Source organism: Mauremys reevesii, linkage group 3 (assembly GCF_016161935.1).
Source record: "Mauremys reevesii isolate NIE-2019 linkage group 3, ASM1616193v1, whole genome shotgun sequence".
Classification (NCBI taxonomy): Eukaryota; Metazoa; Chordata; order Testudines; family Geoemydidae; genus Mauremys; species Mauremys reevesii.
Window position 1 is genome coordinate 71170707 of NC_052625.1, and position 21511 is coordinate 71192217.

General features: G+C 43.2%; 1 protein-coding gene across 5 annotated transcripts in view; it reads right to left on the bottom strand.

Annotated features, from left to right (window-relative positions):
• KIF26B (kinesin family member 26B) overlaps positions 1–21511 on the bottom strand; it is a 408888-nt gene that overhangs the window by 63475 nt on the left and 323902 nt on the right. For all 5 annotated transcript variants that reach the window (XM_039530789.1, XM_039530788.1, XM_039530787.1 and 2 more), the window contains one exon: positions 17161–17320. In XM_039530789.1, coding sequence (XP_039386723.1) covers positions 17161–17320 — 160 coding nt within the window. The remainder of the gene's footprint in view (positions 1–17160; positions 17321–21511) is intronic.

Below are 21511 nucleotides of genomic sequence, written 5' to 3' on the forward strand. Positions count from 1 at the left end.
GAATTAGACATTAGTTTTCAGCTGGGATTCCTGAAAGAATCTGCTACTGCTCAGCAGAGGAGCAACACTGGTGTCTGGACACACGTGGCAGAAGTAAGGGCAACATTATATATAAATCTACATATGATACAGTTAAACCAGAGCATAGGATATATCATTTATATCTGATAGAAATAAGGCCAGTGGAACTTGCTGGTTGGTTTCAAAGGTTATGCTCTATTTTGCATACACATGACAAAATAATGTGAATACAGAAACTTCAAAATCATGTTTTATTCATCAATGTAAATATTTCCCTATTAAGATGAGCAGGCTTGTAGAAGTTATTTTGTGGCATAGTGTTTGCAGGAGCCAGAGATTACATGCTCACTTCCATGCTATTTCTTTGCTTTCACTGGCTCACAACTTTGCAAAAAAATCTTTGGGGCTGAAATTTTCCATGCTTAATCTCAACCATTTCCAAGACTGAGAAATCCTTTCTGAGCCATTTGAATATTAAATGCATGCTAAGTAGATCCAGGTCCTAACGAAGCTCTATCCCTTTCATTATATCCCATAGAGGACTCTGACAATGACAGGTATGCTCTACCTGGCCTAGCCAGGCCCCTACTGGGAACATGGATGGCAGCTGCTGGGAAATTTTGCATGAGGGAGGCTATAAATGCCTCATTCAAATACACAGAAAAGTACAAAGCAGCTGGAGCATTCCAGTGAACCTGCCTCTGTTGACTTACAGTGGTGGGTGCCTGCCATACTGAGTTGAATATGTGGAGGCCAAGAATTAATTAATATAGGTTTGAAGGGATCTTAATGTATGTTAGCTAATTAGCAGAAGTTAACATGTGACCCTGCATGCTGTAAGATATGTGGTACAGAGAGAATTGTGTGAAGAGTCATTACGACCTTGTGAATTGCAGTCTTGTTTTCTGTTCTAGTATTGCAGACAAATAAGATAGTGAATAGGCTTATGTATAAACAAATGCAAATGTTTATCTTCAATGTCTCCAAGATTACTAACCATTGTCTGATACAGAGGTATAAATGATTGTTATGAATTGCTTACTAATTGAGAGAGATCCGTCCGGGACAAGGGGCAACCCAGTTCCTGACACTCTCTCCCTCTTGTGTTCACTAGAGAATTAATAAAGTATTTTGATTTTGCTGCACCCAAACAAAAAGCGAGAACTTAGTTTTTCTTCGACAATTTCGGGGCTCGTCCGGGATGGCAACGCCCACGGACACACAGACGGCTACTACGGATCGTTCCCCTTCGAACCCCATGGCGCCACAATAGAGGTAAGAGACCTTTTGAAATCTCTATTGGGGTGTCGGAGGAGGACTGTCTGTGGGGGACGTCTGTTTCTGCTGGGCTCACGCCATCTGAACTTATTGACTGTGCAGCAGGATCAAATGCAGAGTGGTATTGGGGAGAGGCCCCGATAAGGTTAGTTTATAGCAGTACTGGGAACTGCTGAGTTGGCCAACAGGTAAATGCATAAGGTAATGCATAGGTAAATGCATTAGAATGCACCGGTGCTGAGGGTTTTTTTTACCGCCTCAAGAGGGGTTGTTATACCGCCTCATAGTATTGGTCCGGTTATGATGCATCTTGGTTCAAAAATAAAAAAAAAAATTTAAAAAGGTTAAAAAAGGGTTTAAAAGAGGAAAAGAGGCCTTGGTGTGTGTGTGTGTGTACACCAGTGTGACTGATCATTATCGGAAGACGCCCAGAGTACCCTGTGAAGCGGAAGCTAATGATCAGGACTGCTCTAACGCAAGCCCGGTAACTAGTGGATCTTTAGGAGATCCGACCCACGGTGGGCTGACTCAGCTTGGCATAGTCCGGCGAGGAAGCTGCCTGGGTCTAGGAGTGTGTGAACCCATCTTCCCTCCCCTTTCCCTTCTGTGTGGGCTACTGACAATCTGATCGTCTCCCTGGAAGCAATTAGAGTACGCGGCTTTATCTCCCTGAGAATAGCCGACGCTCTTTGCTGAAAGGAGGTGTACGAGGGTCGTAGTCTTTCTTGTGAGTCTCTCCTGTATGTGAGTACCCTGTAGGGAGAGATCCTTAGATTCTGGTCCGCGAGCGCGGACAGGGAACCCCTCTGAGTTTGTGTGATTGGAACATGGGGGAGGGACAGTCTAAACTTTCCACCTTACCCCCTAAGGGTACCCCTGCATATTACATGTACGTACATTATGGTCCTCAAACCTGCAGGTATTTACATGATTGGTATCTATACACGCGTGAAAATTCATTTAAACAATGCCCATTAGAGGGTACCTTTGAGTTAGATAAACTTACATACCTCAGAGAAACCCTTAAATCACACACCTCTGCTGCGCAGTGCGAGCAGTTTCTGTCTTGGTGGGAGGAAGCAACAAAGAGACTCCATGAGTCTCGGGTGCGGAGTCTGAAGGACTCCCAAGAAAAATTAAAAACTGAAGTACAGGACTTAAAACTTAAATGTAAGACATCCAAATGTCTTCCTGCCCCAGTGCAGCCCTCTGCTTCTCTTTATCCTCAATTAGTTAAGCCTGAAAGTGAGGAGGAGACTGCAGAAGACATAGTGGATTTTTTTAGTAGCATTCCACAGCCGCAGCCCGTTCCTCCCACTACTCCCCCTTCTCGGAATATACAGGCAGTGGTTGTCTCGCCGCCGCGAGTATCAACTGCACAAGTTGTTCATTCTCCTTCTTCAGAGGAATTATCTTCTTCCTTACTGACTGACTCCAGCAGTCCGGTTAACCCTGCTTCTGCTGATAACAATGCCGGCTACTTTCTTAGAAGCACGGCACAGACATTCCAGGCTCCTTTAAGAGACTTGCCTGGAGCTGGAGCTGTAGGGGGGTTAGTTAAGGTACATGCCCCTTGGACGCCTGGAGATCTTAGAAACTTGGTGAAAGAATTTCCTAAAATCAGGGAGGAGCCGGTAAAGTTTAGAGAAGAGCTCCAGTGATTCAGTGCTATAATCCATCTTGGGCAGATATTAATCAGCTTTTACGAGCGGTACTGCCAGCTGAAGTTCAGCAATGGCTTAACAGACAGGCAGCTTGGCCTGATACCGACCCTGGTATTGGGAATGATTTGACAGAGGCTAGGAATCGTCTCTTGACCTCTATTTCAGAAGTTTGTCCTAAGAAAACAGATTGGACCAAGATTGCAAATTGTAAACAAAATAAAGGAGAATCCCCTGCTGATTATCTTGATAGACTAACAAAGGTCTTTGAACAGCATTCGGGAATTACTGATCCAGCTGATAATGCCAGGGAAGCGGTAGGAGCTGCTTTTGTTCAGGGACTCTTGCCAAAGGTTCAGCAACCATTGAGAACTATTTGTATTGGCTGGCAAACTAAACCCCTTTCAGAATTGGTGACAGTTGCCAATCATTGTACAGCTTGCATAGACCAGAAGAAAGAAACTAGTGAAACAAAACTTATGGCTTTACAGTTACAAACTTATCAGCACAGGGGTCGTGGGGGAATGAGAAGATTACTAACCATTGTCTGATACAGAGGTATAAATGATTGTTATGAATTGCTTACTAATTGAGAGAGATCCGTCCGGGACAAGGGGCAACCCAGTTCCTGACACTCTCTCCCTCTTGTGTTCACTAGAGAATTAATAAAGTATTTTGATTTTGCTGCACCCAAACAAAAAGCGAGAACTGAGTTTTTCTTCGACAATTACAAACATGATTTGAAAGGATGTTGTATCTGTGAGGGGACATAGATGACCTTAGCAGGTGTTTCCAAGTGAAGGACTAAACAGAACTTCAATAAAGTGTAGCACAGAACTAACACAAGCCATTTCAGAGGCAATTCTGCAGAGTCCAGCATAAAGTCTCTTGGTTATAGCACCACTAAGCACCACATAAACATCCAAAGTGCTAGCAATCACTCACTGAGCAGAAGCGAGGGGAGGAGATGTTGCCAGTTCAACAGACTTATTTTGGATTCCAAGATCCCAAAGTTCTTACCACGAGAACAGCTCAGCTCTTACTGCAAATCAACCAACTCAGGGTAAGAAGCCTCAAATCTAGGTGAGGAATACAAATACTGGGGCATTCAGAATCTCTCTGGAGCAAATAGGGCCCAGTCCTCTAATTTTCTTTAGCCACCAACAGATTCTGTTTTACCGATGTGCAGGGCTGGCTCCAGACCCCAGCGCGCCAAGCGCGTGCTTGGGGTGGCATGCTGCGGGGGGCGCTCTGCCTGTCGCTGGGAGGGCGGCAGGTGGCTCCAGTGGACCTCCCGCAGGCGTGCCTGCGGAGGGTCCGCTGGTCCCGCGGCTTCGGTGGAGCATCCGCAGGCATGCCTGCGAGAGGTCCACTGGAGCCGCGGGACCGGCGACCGCCAGAGCACCCCCCTCGGCGTGCTGCCGTGCTTGGGGCGGCGAAATTCCTAGAGCCACCCCTGCCGATGTGCTCTCTCAGTCAAATCTTGTCCATCTAAGTAGTACCACTGAAGTCGGTGGGGCTGATTCTCCTCTAACTTGCCCCTGTTTTACACCAGTTTAACTACTGACTGCAGTGGCGTTACTCCCAAGTTATATTAGTATAAGTGAGAGGACAGTTATGTCCAATGGACCTTCTTACACGAATAATGCAAACAGTATTCAGCTCTGTGTCTAGATCCACTTGGAAGAATTCTGACTGATTGAATCAGAGAGCTGAGCAGTCTCAGGCTCTTTCTTTTTCTGCAGAACCTCCAGCTATTTCTCACCTCACAGCACTCTACTGGAAACGCTTCCTCTGCAAACAGCTCTCTTTTTCCATCCACTATATGCTAACTGGGTAGTGAATGGGAATTCTGTATTTGTGTCCTGCACAGGCTTGCAGCTAGAAAGCACATTACAGAAAACATCGCTGTTACAACAGACTAGGAGCACATTTCCAGTGCCAAAGACCTATAAACACAGCAGATTCTGCTACACTGCTAATGTCAGTGGGTTGATATTAAAATGTATATTCAGTATTCAAAAGGTGGTTTCAAGGAACTCAGGCCCTATTTGCATAAAAGGGCATGGCATTATTGACAGTGAGTGTAAAAAATATCTCCCCTTACCCATCTGAAAGCAGTGTCCCTAAGTGCTGACAGAGTCAGTCAAGTTCAACACCCACCATAGCAAAGTGCTGTAGTGTAACCTGTTGTTCACTGTTTGTTGTGTGTCCCTCACTGAGCCCAATTCATAAATGATATGAGTCTGTTACACCTCCCAGCTACTGGTCTTTGTCCTTTGACTCAAACTAGAGCAGCTCATGAGTATGGTTCTACAGATCCCTAGTTCAATCCTGGTTACATCTAAGATAGCGGATATCACCTACCACAGTTTAGCAATGTTTAACTCAGTTGACCCTGTCTATGCTAGTGGGACAACCATTTTCAGCAGTACTGAAGGAAGATACAAGGGATGGACATTTTGACATAAATTGACATACACTTCAACATTGATGGATAGAGCCTTTGTTTACATAACTATATATACATTAGGGAAAACTGTGTTGATCCTAGACAGCAACCTCAAGAACTCAAGCCCCAACTACTCTTCAGAATTGACTACATTTGACAATCATATAAGAAAACAAGAAAACAGTCTGGTCAGATAATGCTGTTTTGCTGATGGGGTGGATGAGACAAAACATATTTATGGAATCTGTAATACTGGTAAACCAAGCCCCAGTTCCGACCAAGGTCAAAGGCGTTAGCTAAGAACAGACAAATTCATAGCTGCAAACCAAACCAGCTCACATGTATGTTAGTATTGATCAAGACAGGTGTGAATCTTATAAGAATGTGTTTAGCATTTAGACTCTATGGAATGCTTGTAAACTGCTGCATGCATTAATCTCACTTATAATGTCTGTATTCCATGCTATAAGGAAATATGTAAGTTTCACTTTATAACTTTGAAAACGTTTGCTCTGAACTTGTGAACCCAGGCACAGGAATTGTCCCCCAGCACCCATTAAGGAGGCCTATCAAGATTAAATGGGCCTTAAGGAACATCACAATACAAAGGATTGGTGAATGGTCCTATACACCTTGGAAATGCTACGTGCAAGGGAGCTTGTCTCAGGGACTGGAAGTAACCTGAATATTTTATGATCTTTGGTATACGTGACCAATTGTCACTAAGACCAGCTTGCCTGATAGATGGCAAGATAGATTGGAGAGCCTAAGGGGCTTGTCTGTGGCTCCATGGTAGAACTGTTATAGTAATCCAGGAGTTCACATTTGTTACTGACTTGGTGAAATCTAATTATAAAACACATCACCCGTTTGGGGCGTCTGCCCTGAGGTAGACACTCATGGTAGTAAGCCACTCCAGAGAGCGTGACGAAGCAAACGTACCTGTTTGAGACTACTCGCACCTGTCCTTGTCACACACTCTCAGCAGGAGTGTGTCAACAAATGCCATTTGTTTAAAAAACACCTTTAAAAATGAGGTTGCCAATAAGTTCAGTTTGGTGGCATAAAATGGGCCTGATTTTGTTTAGTATTTTACAAACTGGTTGATTTTTACCAGCCTGCAGATGTCTAAAAAGTCTGTGCGCTTTTTAAAAAAAAACCACTGCACATCTGTTCGCTTGTGGTTAGGCCTTCAGGCAACCAACACACCAAAAACTTTGATCATTTAGAAAGGAAGGCAATGGGGTTGTTTTTGTTAACTTCTTTTCAAATATATTACAAAAATATGAAGGAGTTTTATTAAAGTTTAGGAGGCGATGACCTCTTACATTAGCACTGCAGTTCAAATGCTCGTAAGACAATTAGATATAGTGGGCCCAATTCATCTCTCATCTGCCCCCGTGTAGTTGTCTTGACTTCATTGGTTTTATTCCCGGTTTACTCCAATGTGAGGAAAAACAGGTGCAGATGTTGACCTTAAAGATAAAGGGAAAATTCCCACCAGTAGTGTAAATCCAGAGTTATTTCACCAAGTGCAATGGGGCTGATATAGATTTACACTGGCATAACGAAAAGCAGAATTTGGCAGAAAGGCTTTATTCTGCTCTCACGTATACAAAAATAACCTGGGGGTAATTCTGTTGAAGTCAGTGGAGTTATAGTCATATTATAAAACTGGTAAAAGAGGAGACTCAGGTCTACAGCATTTCTTACGAAACATCTTCCCTGTGAAACAACACTGATACCTCATGTTCTCATCAGGAAGAGCTTAATGTCCACAAAATGTAACTGAAGAGGTTTAAGGTTTAATAAGATTTAAGATTAAGATTGTGTGCTTATTTTTTATTTTCTTTGTTAACTATCTTTGCCATTTTATGGTTTATGATTGGTGGGCTTCAGCCAAAGGCCATTGAAGTCAATAGAAAGACGCTGTTGACTTCAGTGAGTTTCCAATCAAGCCCAATGAGAACTTTAGCATACATGTCAGAGAGAAAGGGACCTTTACAATGTAACTAACTGATTAAGGAGATAAACTGGATAACAAAAGTTAAACCACCAGAGAAAGGGACCGGACATGCCAAGTAATTGCAAGGTGGATTTTCTGAGGAAGGGGCAACTGATACAGTGAAACCAGAAGCATTTCTTTAGTGTACTGAATCTTAACATATCAGTAGACAGCCAGTTTTCCGCATCTCACAAATGAGAGATCTGAAAGACTTTCTAGACCATATATATTTGTCTAGTGCCGGCGGTGTGATACTGTCAATGCTTTACAGACGTGTATGAAGATAAAGGACCCGAATAGAGCTACTTCAACTCACACCTGCTGAAGATCTGGTCCAAGGATCCTGCCCTCAAAAAATCTATCCCTCTCCAATTCACCATTATTTCATACGGTATATTTACCAGTGGTATGTCCAGCTTACTTATAAATTATTCTGCTGATGGGGTTTTCACCACATCCCTTGGGAAAATATTCCACTAACAGTCTTCTCCTTCAGCAAATTTTTCAGTGTAATTTTTTCTTTGTTTATTTTCATTCCATTACCCCAACTTAACTATATCCCCTTTGTCACCATAAATAAATCCCTCTCTTCCCTATGTATTTACAACAAAGCTTTATTTCTTTTACTCAGTCCTAATAAATAGGTCAGTCCCTCTAGACCTTTAACAATACTTGCTGCTCTCCTCTGAATTCCCTCTAGTTTGCTAACCTCTTTCTGGTACTGAGGTGCCCAGAACTGAACCCAATAATTTAGGGAGTATGCAGTTACGTTACATAGAGAGGAATTCTCTCTTTTGTCTGCAATGTGATGCCGCTGAATTGTCTGCCCAAAATCGCATTGTTTGTTTTTTTCATTTTTCATTTGAATGCAAACATTTAAGGTAAAAAACAAATTGAACTAAGCCTAATAAAAACAACTGCACCTTTTAGACAGTTTGCTACAACTAATGGCATCTATCTATTCCATGAACATGACTTTTTAAAATTTGTTCAATTATATATGAAATGAATTATTACCTCATTTGCATGGGAGAAAAATCTATTAATGCTTAATTGAGCCTGAACCAGTTTTGAAACAGGTGAGAATGTATGGGTGGATACCCTGATTGAAGTGCTATTAATGTTCAAGATAGCATTTTAATGAATTAAGCGCAAATTCATTTGTATGCAAAATCACTGTTAATGCCTAATTGAGCCTCAATCAAGTTATATTTGAGCAATAATTGCACATTGTTGGCTCACTTGTGCAATGGCGTCTATGTGCACGTTGGCCCTGGACCAACCTAGAATCCTTCCCTGATACAGCTGCATACTTCTGCTGGGAATGAGTATTTAAATGTAATTATTAATTCTCATTAAGTATGACTGTAAACCATGAACACTTAGCTTCTAATTTTCCTTAGTAGTCTATCATTATTTGCATATTACAGCATCTACATAAATTAATTGATTGAGTAGTTCTATAAAGAATAGAAAGAGCTAGATTGTGGGCCTGATTCTTCTCCCATATGTGCTTTGGGAGTAAACTAGGAGTAATAATATTAATGCCAATTGAGTTATGTAGTAAAACTGGTGGACTAGGGAATCAAGCCCAGTGAATATGGCAGCTTACATCCACTGTGTTGGCTTTCTGATGTCTGGCATCACCAGTGTGAACCCCAAGCCAGAGAAAGTCATGCAGCCCGACTGCTGTGACTTGTCATATCACTACTGAGACTCTGAGCCAGATCCTCAATGGGTGTAAATTGGCATTGAAGTGAGTGGAGCTAAGCCAATTTACACCAGCTCAGACCTGGGCCATCAAACAATCTAAATTATACAAACTGCCCTAGAGCAAGTACCCATTGCTCACCAACACCAAAATGTTGGTGGCTGGTGAAGTCGGTATTTTGTGGTTCTCCTGCTCTTGATCTATAGTTCGATTTCCTCGAATGAAGTGTGCAGGTAAGTGTTTTCCTGCATTCACAAACTGCAAATCCCAAAATCTACTTCACGAAGATCCTTGGTTTCAAGAAGAAACTCTGCCAGAAATTCGAGTTGGTAAAAGCTTCAACCATATCTGTCATTAGTGAAAAATCCCTAAAAGTGTATTTAATAGCCAAGCTACTCATTATCCCCACTTTGACAGTTTTGTGGTTCTCACCACTCCGTTACAATTGCATTTGTTGTTCTTCCACTTTGCAAAACTTAGAGTCAGTGTCAGTGAGTAGGCATCTAGGAGCAGACGTAAAATGGCATAGTTCTATTGACTTCCATTTAAACCAGCTAAGGCTTTGGACCTTAAACTCTACTTGCTAACATCATACAAGAGCCTTTTGTTCTGAGTGACTAAGAGTGGAAATTATTCATTAGGGATTCGACAATACCAAGTTTTCCAGCTTTTTTCCAACTTTTTCTAAAATAGTTGTCTCATATTCACCAAGATCTTTATTGATGGATCTCCCCAAGCTGGATGCCTCAGTGATGGTTCTCCAGCCTTATTCCTCTTCCTGGAAGGGCTCATTCCTCTTTCTCCTTCTCTTCTTAATTCCACCCTGTGCATTGCTGCATCCTCAAAGCCCCATGTCCCAGTTTCTTTAAGAGATCTATCTTTCACCTTGTCTCCCTTCAGGAACATTTCTCCTTTCCTAGTCCCCTAGTTCTTTGCCAACTCTCATGCCTATATGTCCTCATCTCTCTCTCTTTTCTATGCCTGTTTTATCTGTACTCTGATTTCCATGAATAAATTTTGAACCAGTAAAGGAATTCACCTATTTCTAATGCACTAACAGTTATTTAAATTCATCTAATCACATCGGACTAGGGTGCTAATCCAAAACCCACTGAAGTCAATGTGAGTTTTTCCAATTACTTCAGTGATCTGTGGAACATGCCCTTATCAAGGGGAAGATAAAGGAGGTGACATAGACACATTCTGATCTCATATCAGTGTAAATCAAGAATAACTGAAGTAAGTAGGGTTACACTAGTGTAAAGCCAATATAAATACTATTGAATTGCACCCCTAGACTCAAGTAATAAATCACATGCCAGAGAGAGCTTGATTCTGCCCCCACTAAAATGAATGGCAGTTTTGTCATTAACTTCAGTGGCAGCAGGACTGGGCCCAGAATGCAGAAGAGATACTAAGAGTTTTACTAAGCTGAGATTCGATGGAACATCATAGCTGAAGACAGAGTTTGCGTGTGCCAGTTCTAGTTAACAAGGATCTTAATGGTGACAGGAGCTCCATCAAGCAGCAATCTCTGCCATTAAAATATTATTCCACTTAATTGGATTGATCTGCTGTTTATTAGCTGTTATTGTCAACTTTTCCCTCAACAGCTGCTCCATAAACTCTGTGGAAAACCTCCTTTCCCGATGGCATTGAGGGAGCCTGTCACTGCACCTGATTACTGACAGATTAAGGAGGGAGACTAATGATGAAGATAATCCATGATACAGGCAAACAGCACTGTTGTGCATACAGCTGGAGATTTGGAGATGGCCCTTCCAGAGATTTCCAGTGTTGGACAAAACATATTTTGTCTGATTCTACACCAACACCATTTTTACAGCAGTGTAACTCCACAGACTTCAATGATCAGGCCCATTAAGGCCAACAATAATGTCTGAGTTTACCTTACATAACAGCCTGACTCTTCTCTCGCTCACACTGGCTTTACACCAGTGTAACTATATTGACTTCAGTTGAATTATTCCTAATTTACACCTATGTAAGAAGCTGAGTGTATGTTCTTCACCTTTGCATTCTAGAGGATAGTCCGTGAGGAGCATTGCAAGAGGCATAATTATAATTTGAAGAGTGAAGAACAGAACTCAGGGTAATCTCCAGCTTCAAGAGTCATATCCACACTAGCTTGCTGAGAGCCAGAGCTCTAAAAATAGCATGTAGTTGCAGCAGTGTGTGTGGGGCTAGCCATTCGAAGTACGTATCTTTCCAAGATGCTAAGTACATACTCAGGGTGGCTAGCTCCTCCTGTCACCACAACTACAATTTATTTTTAGTGCGCTGGCTCACTGAGAGCTAGCGAGGGTATGACTCCTTGAGCTGGAATTTACACATCCAGCTCAAGGTGTAGACATATCCTTACTGAGGCCCCTGTGCTACTGGTCAGATCATGTGGAGTAGTGTTTTGCATTGTTTAGTTTATGGTTAGCTGTTGTCTAGCTGTCCCCCTGTCCCTAGTGAACAGGTTTCACTGATATATTTCTGTAGAGCACAGAGAGGTATAAATCTAACTCATGCAACAAATGCCATGACAATGCATGCAATACAACAGACACTTCATCCCTGATTCTCCTCCCATGCCAGCTTTTACACAGTTATATTTCCACCGGCTTCAAACGAGCCATTCAGGATGTGCACCCATGTAACTGAGAACATAAGTGGACTCTTCGTATACATTCAAATAATCATTTTTCCTTTTTCCCCATGACTAGAAAGGAACAATTTCAAATGATAAATTTAACATACCACATATTGTCTAGGGGAAATTCTTATACCATGATAAATTAGCTCAAAACAGTTTCCCCTCTTCCCTTTCTATAGTGATAGACTGTCTTTGGCTAAACAACAGGCCAGCTTCCCCTTGATTCCAATGTAGTCACACCAGTGTAAAAATGACATAACAACGAAGAACCAGCCCAGCCTATATTTGTACACTCTGCTTTTATGCAGTGCTTTTCACCCTGTCCCAGGGTCCGCACAGGTTCCTTCCCTCTCGTCCCTGTGCTCTGTGCTTAGGCTGGTCAAAGAAAAGGGTCCCACCGCCTCTTTCAGGTGTTTCACCTGTGTCTCTTTATTTATAGTGCTTAGTGCAATCCCAATTTGCCCAACACCAATCTCCACACTGACCCTTCCCTGGGTCTTCTCACCCCTGAGGCCTCTTGCAGCCGGTAGAGACAGAGCTGCAGTCCCTCCGTCTTCTCCCCTGGCTAGCCTCCCACTGAGCCTTTCTCTGGGCTTCTCTCTCCTCCCAGTCACCAGCCCAGCTGGCTCCACTTGGCTCAGCTGATTCCCCTGAGCCTGCACTCGTTAGGGTCTGCGGATGAGCCCTTTGCTGAGTGTCTGGGCCCCTGCACTCAGCTGCCCTGCTGGGATGCAGGGGAGGAGCCGCCCCTTTAGCAGGGCTTCCAAGGGGTTTATACCCCTGCCCTGCCACACACCCATAGATCTCAATGCCCTTTACAAAGTGGGGTGGAGTATCAGTATCTTTATTTTATGGGAAACTGAGGAACCAATAGGGTTAAGTGACTTGCCCAAGTCACACAGTAAGAGAGGAAAGATGGTCTTATGGTTAAGGCACTAGACTGACACTCAAGAGATCTGGGTTCCATTCTTGGCTTTGCCGTAGACTTCCCGTGCATTCTTGGGCAAACCACTTAATCTCTTTGTACCTCAGTTTCCTGCCTATAATAATAATACTCCTCATCATCCAGCGTTTGAGAGGCACTCACATACTGCAGCGACACTGGCCACCTACGCAGATTGATAAATATACAATCTGTGGCAGTGCAAGGAATTCCCAGGTTTCTTCACTCTCATCCACCTACCTACTGGACCATGCTGCCTTGCTGGATAAGCATCAGTAGCTCAACAAACAGGATGCTTCCAGTAACACAAACAAATGTAAAGAGTGTATTTACAAGACAAGATCTATTAAATAAAATAAAATCAGCTGAGATTTCTGAGAAAGGAATTCATATATACCTGCACTTTTCTAAACACTGTTTTCTTGCATTATCAAAGTCATTAAAATGTATAAAAATGATTATTTCCAACAAGGCATTACCATGAATTATCACCACTACTGTTGCCTAGCAACCAGAGTCATTTTTGAACAGTGAGCTCTATGGAGTTTGTGCAAATGGGTATTCATTTGAGGGTTTAAACACATTCATCTTTGAAATCAGAGGCAGATAACACAGCACTTTTGTAAATCTGAACGCTTTAAAACAGTAACAATTACTACACACATCTTCACAAAACCTTCTTTCCATAGCACACTTAAAACATGCTCAGTGCTGGAGTTTTGTTCCTTCAGCTTTTTTGGAGTGTGTGTGAATCTTTATACTTTGTATGCAACTATTTTACATTCAAGCAAAGGAAACAATCCTCTCCCACTCTTCTGAGGGAGATATTCATAATGTCAGAACAAGGGGACACTGATGAAATTGAAAGGCAACACATTTAAAACTGGTAGAGGGAAATAATATCTTTCACCCAATGCATAATTAGCTGGAACTCATTGCCACAGATATCCTGGAGGCCAAGAGCTTAGTAAGGTTTTTGAAAGGACTAGATATTTATATGGATAATGAGAAAACTCAGAGTTACATTAAATTGGATAATATGGGATATATATTCATACTTCAGAGCACAAACGGATCATTAAATACATGTGCTGGTCTATTATGAGGATTCTCACACCTTCCTCTGAAGCACCCAGAACTGAGCAGGATCAGAGGCAAGATACCAGGTATCTGATCTGTTTTGAGAATTCCTACATTGCTATGTTAATCTACATTAACTGAGTTTATGCCGCAGTTAACAACAGTCTGTGTTATTGCTTCCAATCTGTTTTTCTTTGGCAAGAGAATCCGCTTCCAACTCCCTGGCTTCCAAAATTCCATAGCCTCATGGATATGAAGAAACATTCAAAGCATATTTAGGCACTAGGAAATATTTGTTCATGAAGACTGCAGACACAAGGCCATGTCTGTCCCTCGCATAAACATGCACACTACACTGAAGTCAATGTAGCTGAGCTTGCTTACCCCAGCTATAAATTTGGACCATTGTTTTTCACACTTCATCTTGCAGACATGGGGCTTGATGCAGCATTGAATGGAAGTTGAGGGCTCTCAGTGCTTAACAGTGTGGAGAATGGACTCGCTTCACTGAGAGAAATGAACATCATTTGTCATTATCCGATCTAAGTTGTGTGGTAAGATGTGGCGTAAGCCTGTTATGAGATTTTACAGTATATTGGGGTTCCCAAGAAACCATATGGAGTATATTGATAGATTACCATATAAATACCAATTGCTGTTTAATAACACAAATACTAATAGGATGCTTTGTCTGTGTGCTGTTTTATGGACATTTGCTGAGTCCACAAACCGCACACACTGTCACATAAGAAAATGCGTGTTAATATTACAGTACCATTTGCAAGTCGTTAGTCCACACATATTTAGGCTCACAGCTTACTCTAAACAATGAAACAATGTGTCATCCCAAAGAAAGGTAAAACCTCTAAGTTAAAAAGGCTAGGCTGGAGAGTGCAGAGTGAGAGACGGCTCTAGGAAAGGGGTGTTGTTAAGACACACACTTGAAGGGGAGAGGGAGGGGAGTGAATGTACAGGTTATAACACCCTTTAGAACAGTGCAATCCACTCCCTGTGATGCACCGTGGACACACCTCCTCGCCTCACCTTATGCTAGGGCATGGAATCACTCTCCCAAGCACAGGGACTCCAATTTCCCTAGCTGTCCAATGAGGTGTGCAAGGGGGGAGAAGCTCCTTCCACTCTCCCACCTCCTCTGCCAGAGCTACAGGCAATCTGGCCCAAACTATGCTAGCGTGTATTCTAATATGAAATTTAAAAGGCTCCTTGGAAAGTATTTTAAGAGGGCTGTGTCTCACTGACAGCTGGCAAACCATTTATGCTTTAGTTTTATCAACAGATTCTGGAGGAAATGCAGAACAAGGAGGAGCTTTAGCTGCTTTTCACTGGATAAACACAAACATGAGCAAGTGTGCTGGCACCTCTGAGTCTATGTAAACCCTAAAGAAGTACAGTATAACAGCTGGGAATCACTGCAATGAGAGCCTGCCAGAGCAGCAAGTAGAAGGCACTTTTGCTGTTGCCTTTCTCCTAGGCACACATTGCAAAGAAAGACAGCTGTTGTATTTGGTAACTATTATATGTATCTATAGTCCTAGCCTAGGGAGCATGACTAACAAACACCCTCTACCAGTCCTTCAGCCTGCCTTCCCTTCAACCCACAAACACTGAAAAATAGATCACCTTTCTTGTCAAACATATTTTATGCTGCATTTTCAAATATGACATACAGGCCATTTTCACATCAGAGCTAGGCAAATGCTCCACAAGATGTTCCATGAATATTCAATGATATTTTTAGGAGAGTTCATTTGGCCCTTTTGAGTGAGAGTTCCCGTAACATGACTATTTGTGAAAAACAGATTTTAAGTTCACACAGCCAAATAATCATGGGAAACAAATGTTATAGTAGCTTTTCAAAACAAATTCACAACCAGGAACCTGATTACTAGAGTTATGATCATCCAAGTCAGGAAGAAAAACAAAGCCATTTGACCTATGTGACCAGTCACAGTTAAGCTTGAATTCTGAATTTCCAATACCAAGACAAAAATAAATAAAACTTGAGAATAACTTAAAATCATGAATAAATTTGCAAAAAGGATTATCCGTGTGTGGACTCTGGACCGTAGGAAACGTGAAATTCATGGAATGAATTATTTGTTATGAATAGCTCACACAACTTTCCCTGATACATCCTCCCCCTGACCCTCTTCAATGTTTCCTTCTGAATGGCAACATTCATCCAAACTCCACAGTATAGGATGTTGACTCGACGATTAGTCTTTGCTCATGACGCTAAGACTTGGGAGCTCTAGATGCTGCTACCTATGCGTTATGCGCTCTACTAAGAAAGCCATATGATTCACAAAGTCCAAATCATTTAGGATATGGATAAGGAGCCTGTGTGACTGCAAACTAATGAATCCAAACTTGCTCTGAGACTCGCAGACATGACAAATGGTTGGAGACAATGATGAAGAAAAATGAGGACAAAACTTATCCTCTACGTACACATTTCCTCTGATTTCCCAGAAGCTAGCTGCAGCAGCATAGGCGAGTTGTCTGGCATGACAAATGGAATGCATCTTTTTTGCAAGCTGATAAGGTGACACTCAGATTCACACAAGACTAGAAAAAAGTCAAGAAACTTTTGAAATGCAGTAACTAAACCTTGTAACAATACTGCATTTTCAATGTGATGCATGTTTTACCTACTAAGAGAGGCTAAAATCCACTTTGGAAATAGAAAATCATATGAGTTCCAGCTTGCAGTATCCTCCAAATTGTTCCATAAGGGGAGCAAAGTTTGTCCCTGTGGAACAAATGGGGAGTTTGGCATTCTAACGCCTCAGATGCCTTGAGATGGCCGCAAATCTTTGAGCACCTCTGGAGACTAGGACCACTGCACCAATTTTCAGTCCCCAGGGTCTCCATGTCAACATGGCTCTGTCCCTACTGGCTGTTATCTTTGAAACCACCACCACCACCCTTCTTTAGGGGGAGGGAGGATTCACTCAGCGGGATCTGCTTCAGTAAAAATATAATGTTGACCAGGTCAGAATTGTCTTATATGTAGGGAACCCAAACTTGTGCAAGCACCATGTGCAAAGGAGATGGAGAAACTCTGCCCTGAGCATTAGAGGCACAAGGTTCAGAACTGAAATCTCTCTGCTCCGTCTAGTTGGCAGATATCATACAGCCACAGAGCCCTATACACATTTTTCCATTTACTTCCAAGGGTGCTCAGTCTGGCCCATAGTTTTCTATCATTCATTTCTCCACCCTTCCTGAGCACTGCTATTCAACTCCACCACAAAAACAAACAGCTAACACCACAGAAAGGCACTCGTCACCACCCACTATGCCTAACATAGAATATTACTTACTTGTATGGGATGTGTTTGCTGCCATTGACGAGGGCAAGGATGACATTGCCGAGTGCTGACAGCGAAAGACAGAGTCCGGAGCCTCCCTCTCGATTTTTGCTGAGCACTTTCACACAGCTACCCAGGTCAATGAGATGTAAGCGGCTGCGACCTCCAGACACTGCCATAAATGAAGATCAGAAAGAAGGAGAGCAGTTAGCATCGTGCCTCTGATGAGTTACTCTAAATGCAGCTCCAGGAAAGAGAGCTTCCCCCGAAAGCAAAAGGCATTGCTTATCATGACCTATTAAGGGGAAACAGCTCAGAAACCCCATTTCACTAATGTGAGCAGTAACAAACGGTAGGAGTCCTGTTAACTCATTTCTACCACTCACAGCTTCACATTGTTGTTCATTGCTGACCTGTTTAAAAATTGCTGGCATTAGCAGTACTCACAACTCCTGCAGGCTTCGCTCTGTAGGAGTCACTGTTGTGCCATTTTTTTTTGTTTGATTCCTCTAGTCCAGCAGTTCTCAAACTTCATTGCACCGCGACCCCCTTCTGACAACAAAAATTACTACACGACCCCAGAAGAGGGGAGGCGAAGCCTAAACCCTGCAGTGCCCCGGGAGGGAGGGGAAGGAGAAGAGAGGAAGGGAAAGGAAAGCTGCCCCAGGGCTTCTGCCTTGGGCAGGGAGGGCATGTAACCTTAGTCCCCCTGCCCATAGTGATGTCCTGCAAGCAGCCCTGCAGCAAGCCACTCTAAAAAACAATTCACGGTTGCTGGTGGCAGTCACAGAGCAGCTGCACTCTGTTGAGCGCTGTTTCTAGTCCCGTGAAACAAGCACTGACTGGTGGGACTGCATCGTTTTGCAGGTATGGGATGATGAGCCGTGGCTGCAGAACTTTCGAATGCAGAAGGCCACCTTCCAGGAACTTTGTGCAGAGCTTTCCCCTGCCCTGCAGTTCAGCAACACAAAAACGAGAAAGTTGGAACAGGAGAAACATTTTCAGCTGTGTAACATAATACCGTATTCCAGACCACCAAAGGTCTGTGAATGGGCACCTTCTGTTCTTTGTACCCTCCCCCGAGTTAAGTGAAAGGGGTAATAGAGGTTCTGCCCACACTTCAGGAAACGCTTGTGAGAGGGTGATTCTGCGCCAGGCAATGCTGGCTGGCTGTCCACCAGGGTCTGCAGAGGGACTCTACCCTCCTGCTTCTGTTCCTGCAGTTCAACCAAACGCCTCAACATGTCTGCTTGGTCCCTCATAATCGGAAGTATCTCATCCTGCGCCACATGCTCTTGCTCATTGGACGCTTCCCTCCTCTCCATATCCATGTCTAACTTCTCGGACAGTGAAATCCTCCACGCTTTCAGCTCTGTGTCAGCTGTCCCGGAGGCATTCATTATCTCGGTGAACATGTTCTCCCGTGTTCTCTTTCTCCTACTCCTAATCACCAAAAGCCTGCTTTCAGGTGTTGATGATACACCGAAGGACACATTTCCACCTGTCAGTCATGGGGAAAAATAAAGGAGCCATTGTACAAGAATAAAATGTTTCCATAACAAGGCCATTTTCATTAAAAAAAACCCCACCTTATTACACTAGGTGCAAGCCATAACGTAATCAGAATTCGTAACCGTTCATGGTGCTGTTTTGCTGCTCCAGCCATGGTGAATAGGCCCTTCCGGGTCATGGGTGACCACATTTTTAATGAAGTTTATGACAGGCTCATGTCAGGAGCAGAGGTAGCTAGTCGAACAATCGCCCCTCCCCATAGCACCACAGGAAGCTATTTAGGAACTGGGGTGTGTGCGTGTGGCGGAGACATTTTCACTCCCAAATAGCGGAATCTCTCATGTGGGGCCCCAGTCCCCTATCAGCCACTTTAAACGACTTGCCGACCCATGCCGAGCACAGTAAAGGCACATTAGCGGCCACGTGGTTTGGCGATCTGGAATGTGTGTGTGTGTATGTGGGGACAGGGGGTCTACATGCCCTTTTTTTCTTGTAAGAGCACTTTTAATGAGAACTTCCCCCATTTCCTATGTGATATCAGTCTCCTGAGGGTAACAGAGGCAGAAAGGAAGGAGATGTTGCAAGCATCTGGGTATCAACCCAGTCCTTAAGCTGCTATGCTGTGTACCACGATGCCAGCAGAATTAATTCAGGAGTTGGGTGGGAAAGTGTCCTGCCATGGTGGAAGAAATAAGACTGCTCTGCCCAGAAACCTTCTGCAAAGGATTGTATGAAAGTTTCCTAGAGATATCCATGGAGGATTCCCGGGCTAACCCAGTCCACAAACAGTCTTTTCTGGGGGCCACCGTCTGCATAGCTGGAGTGGCCTCTTGTAAGCAGAAAACCACAGCATTTCGCTTTTTCTTAACAGTAAACATGCAATAAAACCGAATGTGTGTGCCCGCTAAAGTTTAACTAGACTTTGATTGTAACTGTAGACTCACCAGCGGTGCCTTCCCCGGCATCACAGTTGGCCACCGTGATGTCCTGTGACCCATAGGGCTCCAGGGTTAAAAATATTTCCTGGCTCTTGGGGAGAATGGATCCACTGCTTGCCTGTCTTCTGTTCGCCTCATCATCATCCACCATATCATCCTCCTTGTTGTCCCTAGACTCACACCTGTGAGGTGTCCACGTTGCTTGTGGAGGTGCTGGTAGGGTCACCCCCAAGAATCGCATGCAGCTCGTTGTAGAACCGGCATATGTGGGGTTCAGCACCTGAATGACCATTCGCCTCCCTTGCCTTCTGGTACGCTTGTCGAAGTTCTTTTATTTTCACACAGCACTGCTGTGTGTCCCTCGTGTAGCCCTTCTCCACCATTCCACAAACGATCTTTGCATAGATGTCAGCGTTTTCCTGCTGGACCGGAGCTCTGTCTGCACAGACTCTTCTCCCCATGCAGTCATGAGATCCACCACCTCCTGTGCAGACCAGGCTGGTGTGCGTTTGAGGCACGTAGTCTCCATGATCAGCTGTGCTCAAGCTGGCACGTTCCCAATGCTGATCAAACAGGAAATGAGAAATCAAAAATTCCTGGGGCTTTAGCCGGGGAGGGGCTGTTTTCTGTGTACCTGGCTGCAGCGCAGCAGAGTTGAGAATGATCTCCAGAATGGTCACAGATGAGCATTGTGGGACACCACCTGGAGGCCAATTAAGTCAAATTACACAATGCTGCGTCTGCACTACATCACAGTCGACCCATGAAAATCGAATTAAAGCGTTATGCCTCTCACAGAGGTGGATTACAGAAGTCAACATCAGAGGCGACTTAGGTGGTTGTAAAGGACCCAGTAATGTAGACACACACATTAACAGGTTGACTGTAGACGACTTCCTTCAACCTAATTTTTTAGTGTAGACCAGGCCTAATAAACAAATTTCACAGACTTTGGGAGTAAAGATGGATGGAGGGAAGGAGAGCTCAAATTTTGGCTCTACCAGTGTTAACAGTACTGCTTTAAACTGTAATTCTACCCTGAAAAGTAAATCTGTAAAAGCAGCATTGCACAGTTTCAGCATTTATTGTGCCATGCTGATTTCCTACATGTTCAGTTTACAAGTTGAAGATGCATTTTCAACCTGTCAGCCCTGCAAACTCTACTTGAAGTTAACTTCTTTACAACACAGGCATCACCGCCAGAGATAATGGTTCTGCAGCCAAATTATGACCATATTTGCACTTGTGTAATCCCATGGTCTTCAATTTAAACTCTCAACTGCTCCTATATAAGCACACTAATCTTCAGTACAGCATACAAGTGTAACTGAGGCTATGAGCTCTCTTGTGAAACTTTGTACCAGTGATGATGCACAGGGAGAAAGGAACCTAGCTTGACTTTCCCAGGTTGAGTATGAAGGACTTGTGGTTCTAAAAGTAACATATTTTCGCTAGTAAAATAAGGAGAATTGATATGGAGTAATCAAGACACAAGCAAGGAACCACTGCCAGTTTTACAGAATCACTTTTCAGAATATAGCAGCATTTTAAAGTAACCACAATTTAAAGTACCATTAAAAGAACTGTTTACAGTCAGATTATTTTCGTAAATATTGTCCCTGTTATATTTCAGTGGTTCAAGGTGAGGAGTTGTATTTTGTACTAATTTGTGGACTGTTATATTGTAAAGCCTGCAGCAAACACTGAAATAGTAACCCTGCCATTTCAGATACCATTTGATAAATGGACCTGCAGCAGGCTTCATGAATGAATGCAGTATATAGGGAAGGTGTGGTGCCCGCAGCTTGAGGAACTGTGGTACTGTGCGTGGTTACTACAGAGATGGGGAAAAAATTTCATTTGAATATTTTATTCAGTGACAAATGTCATTTCAGGTCTACTGAAATTATTCA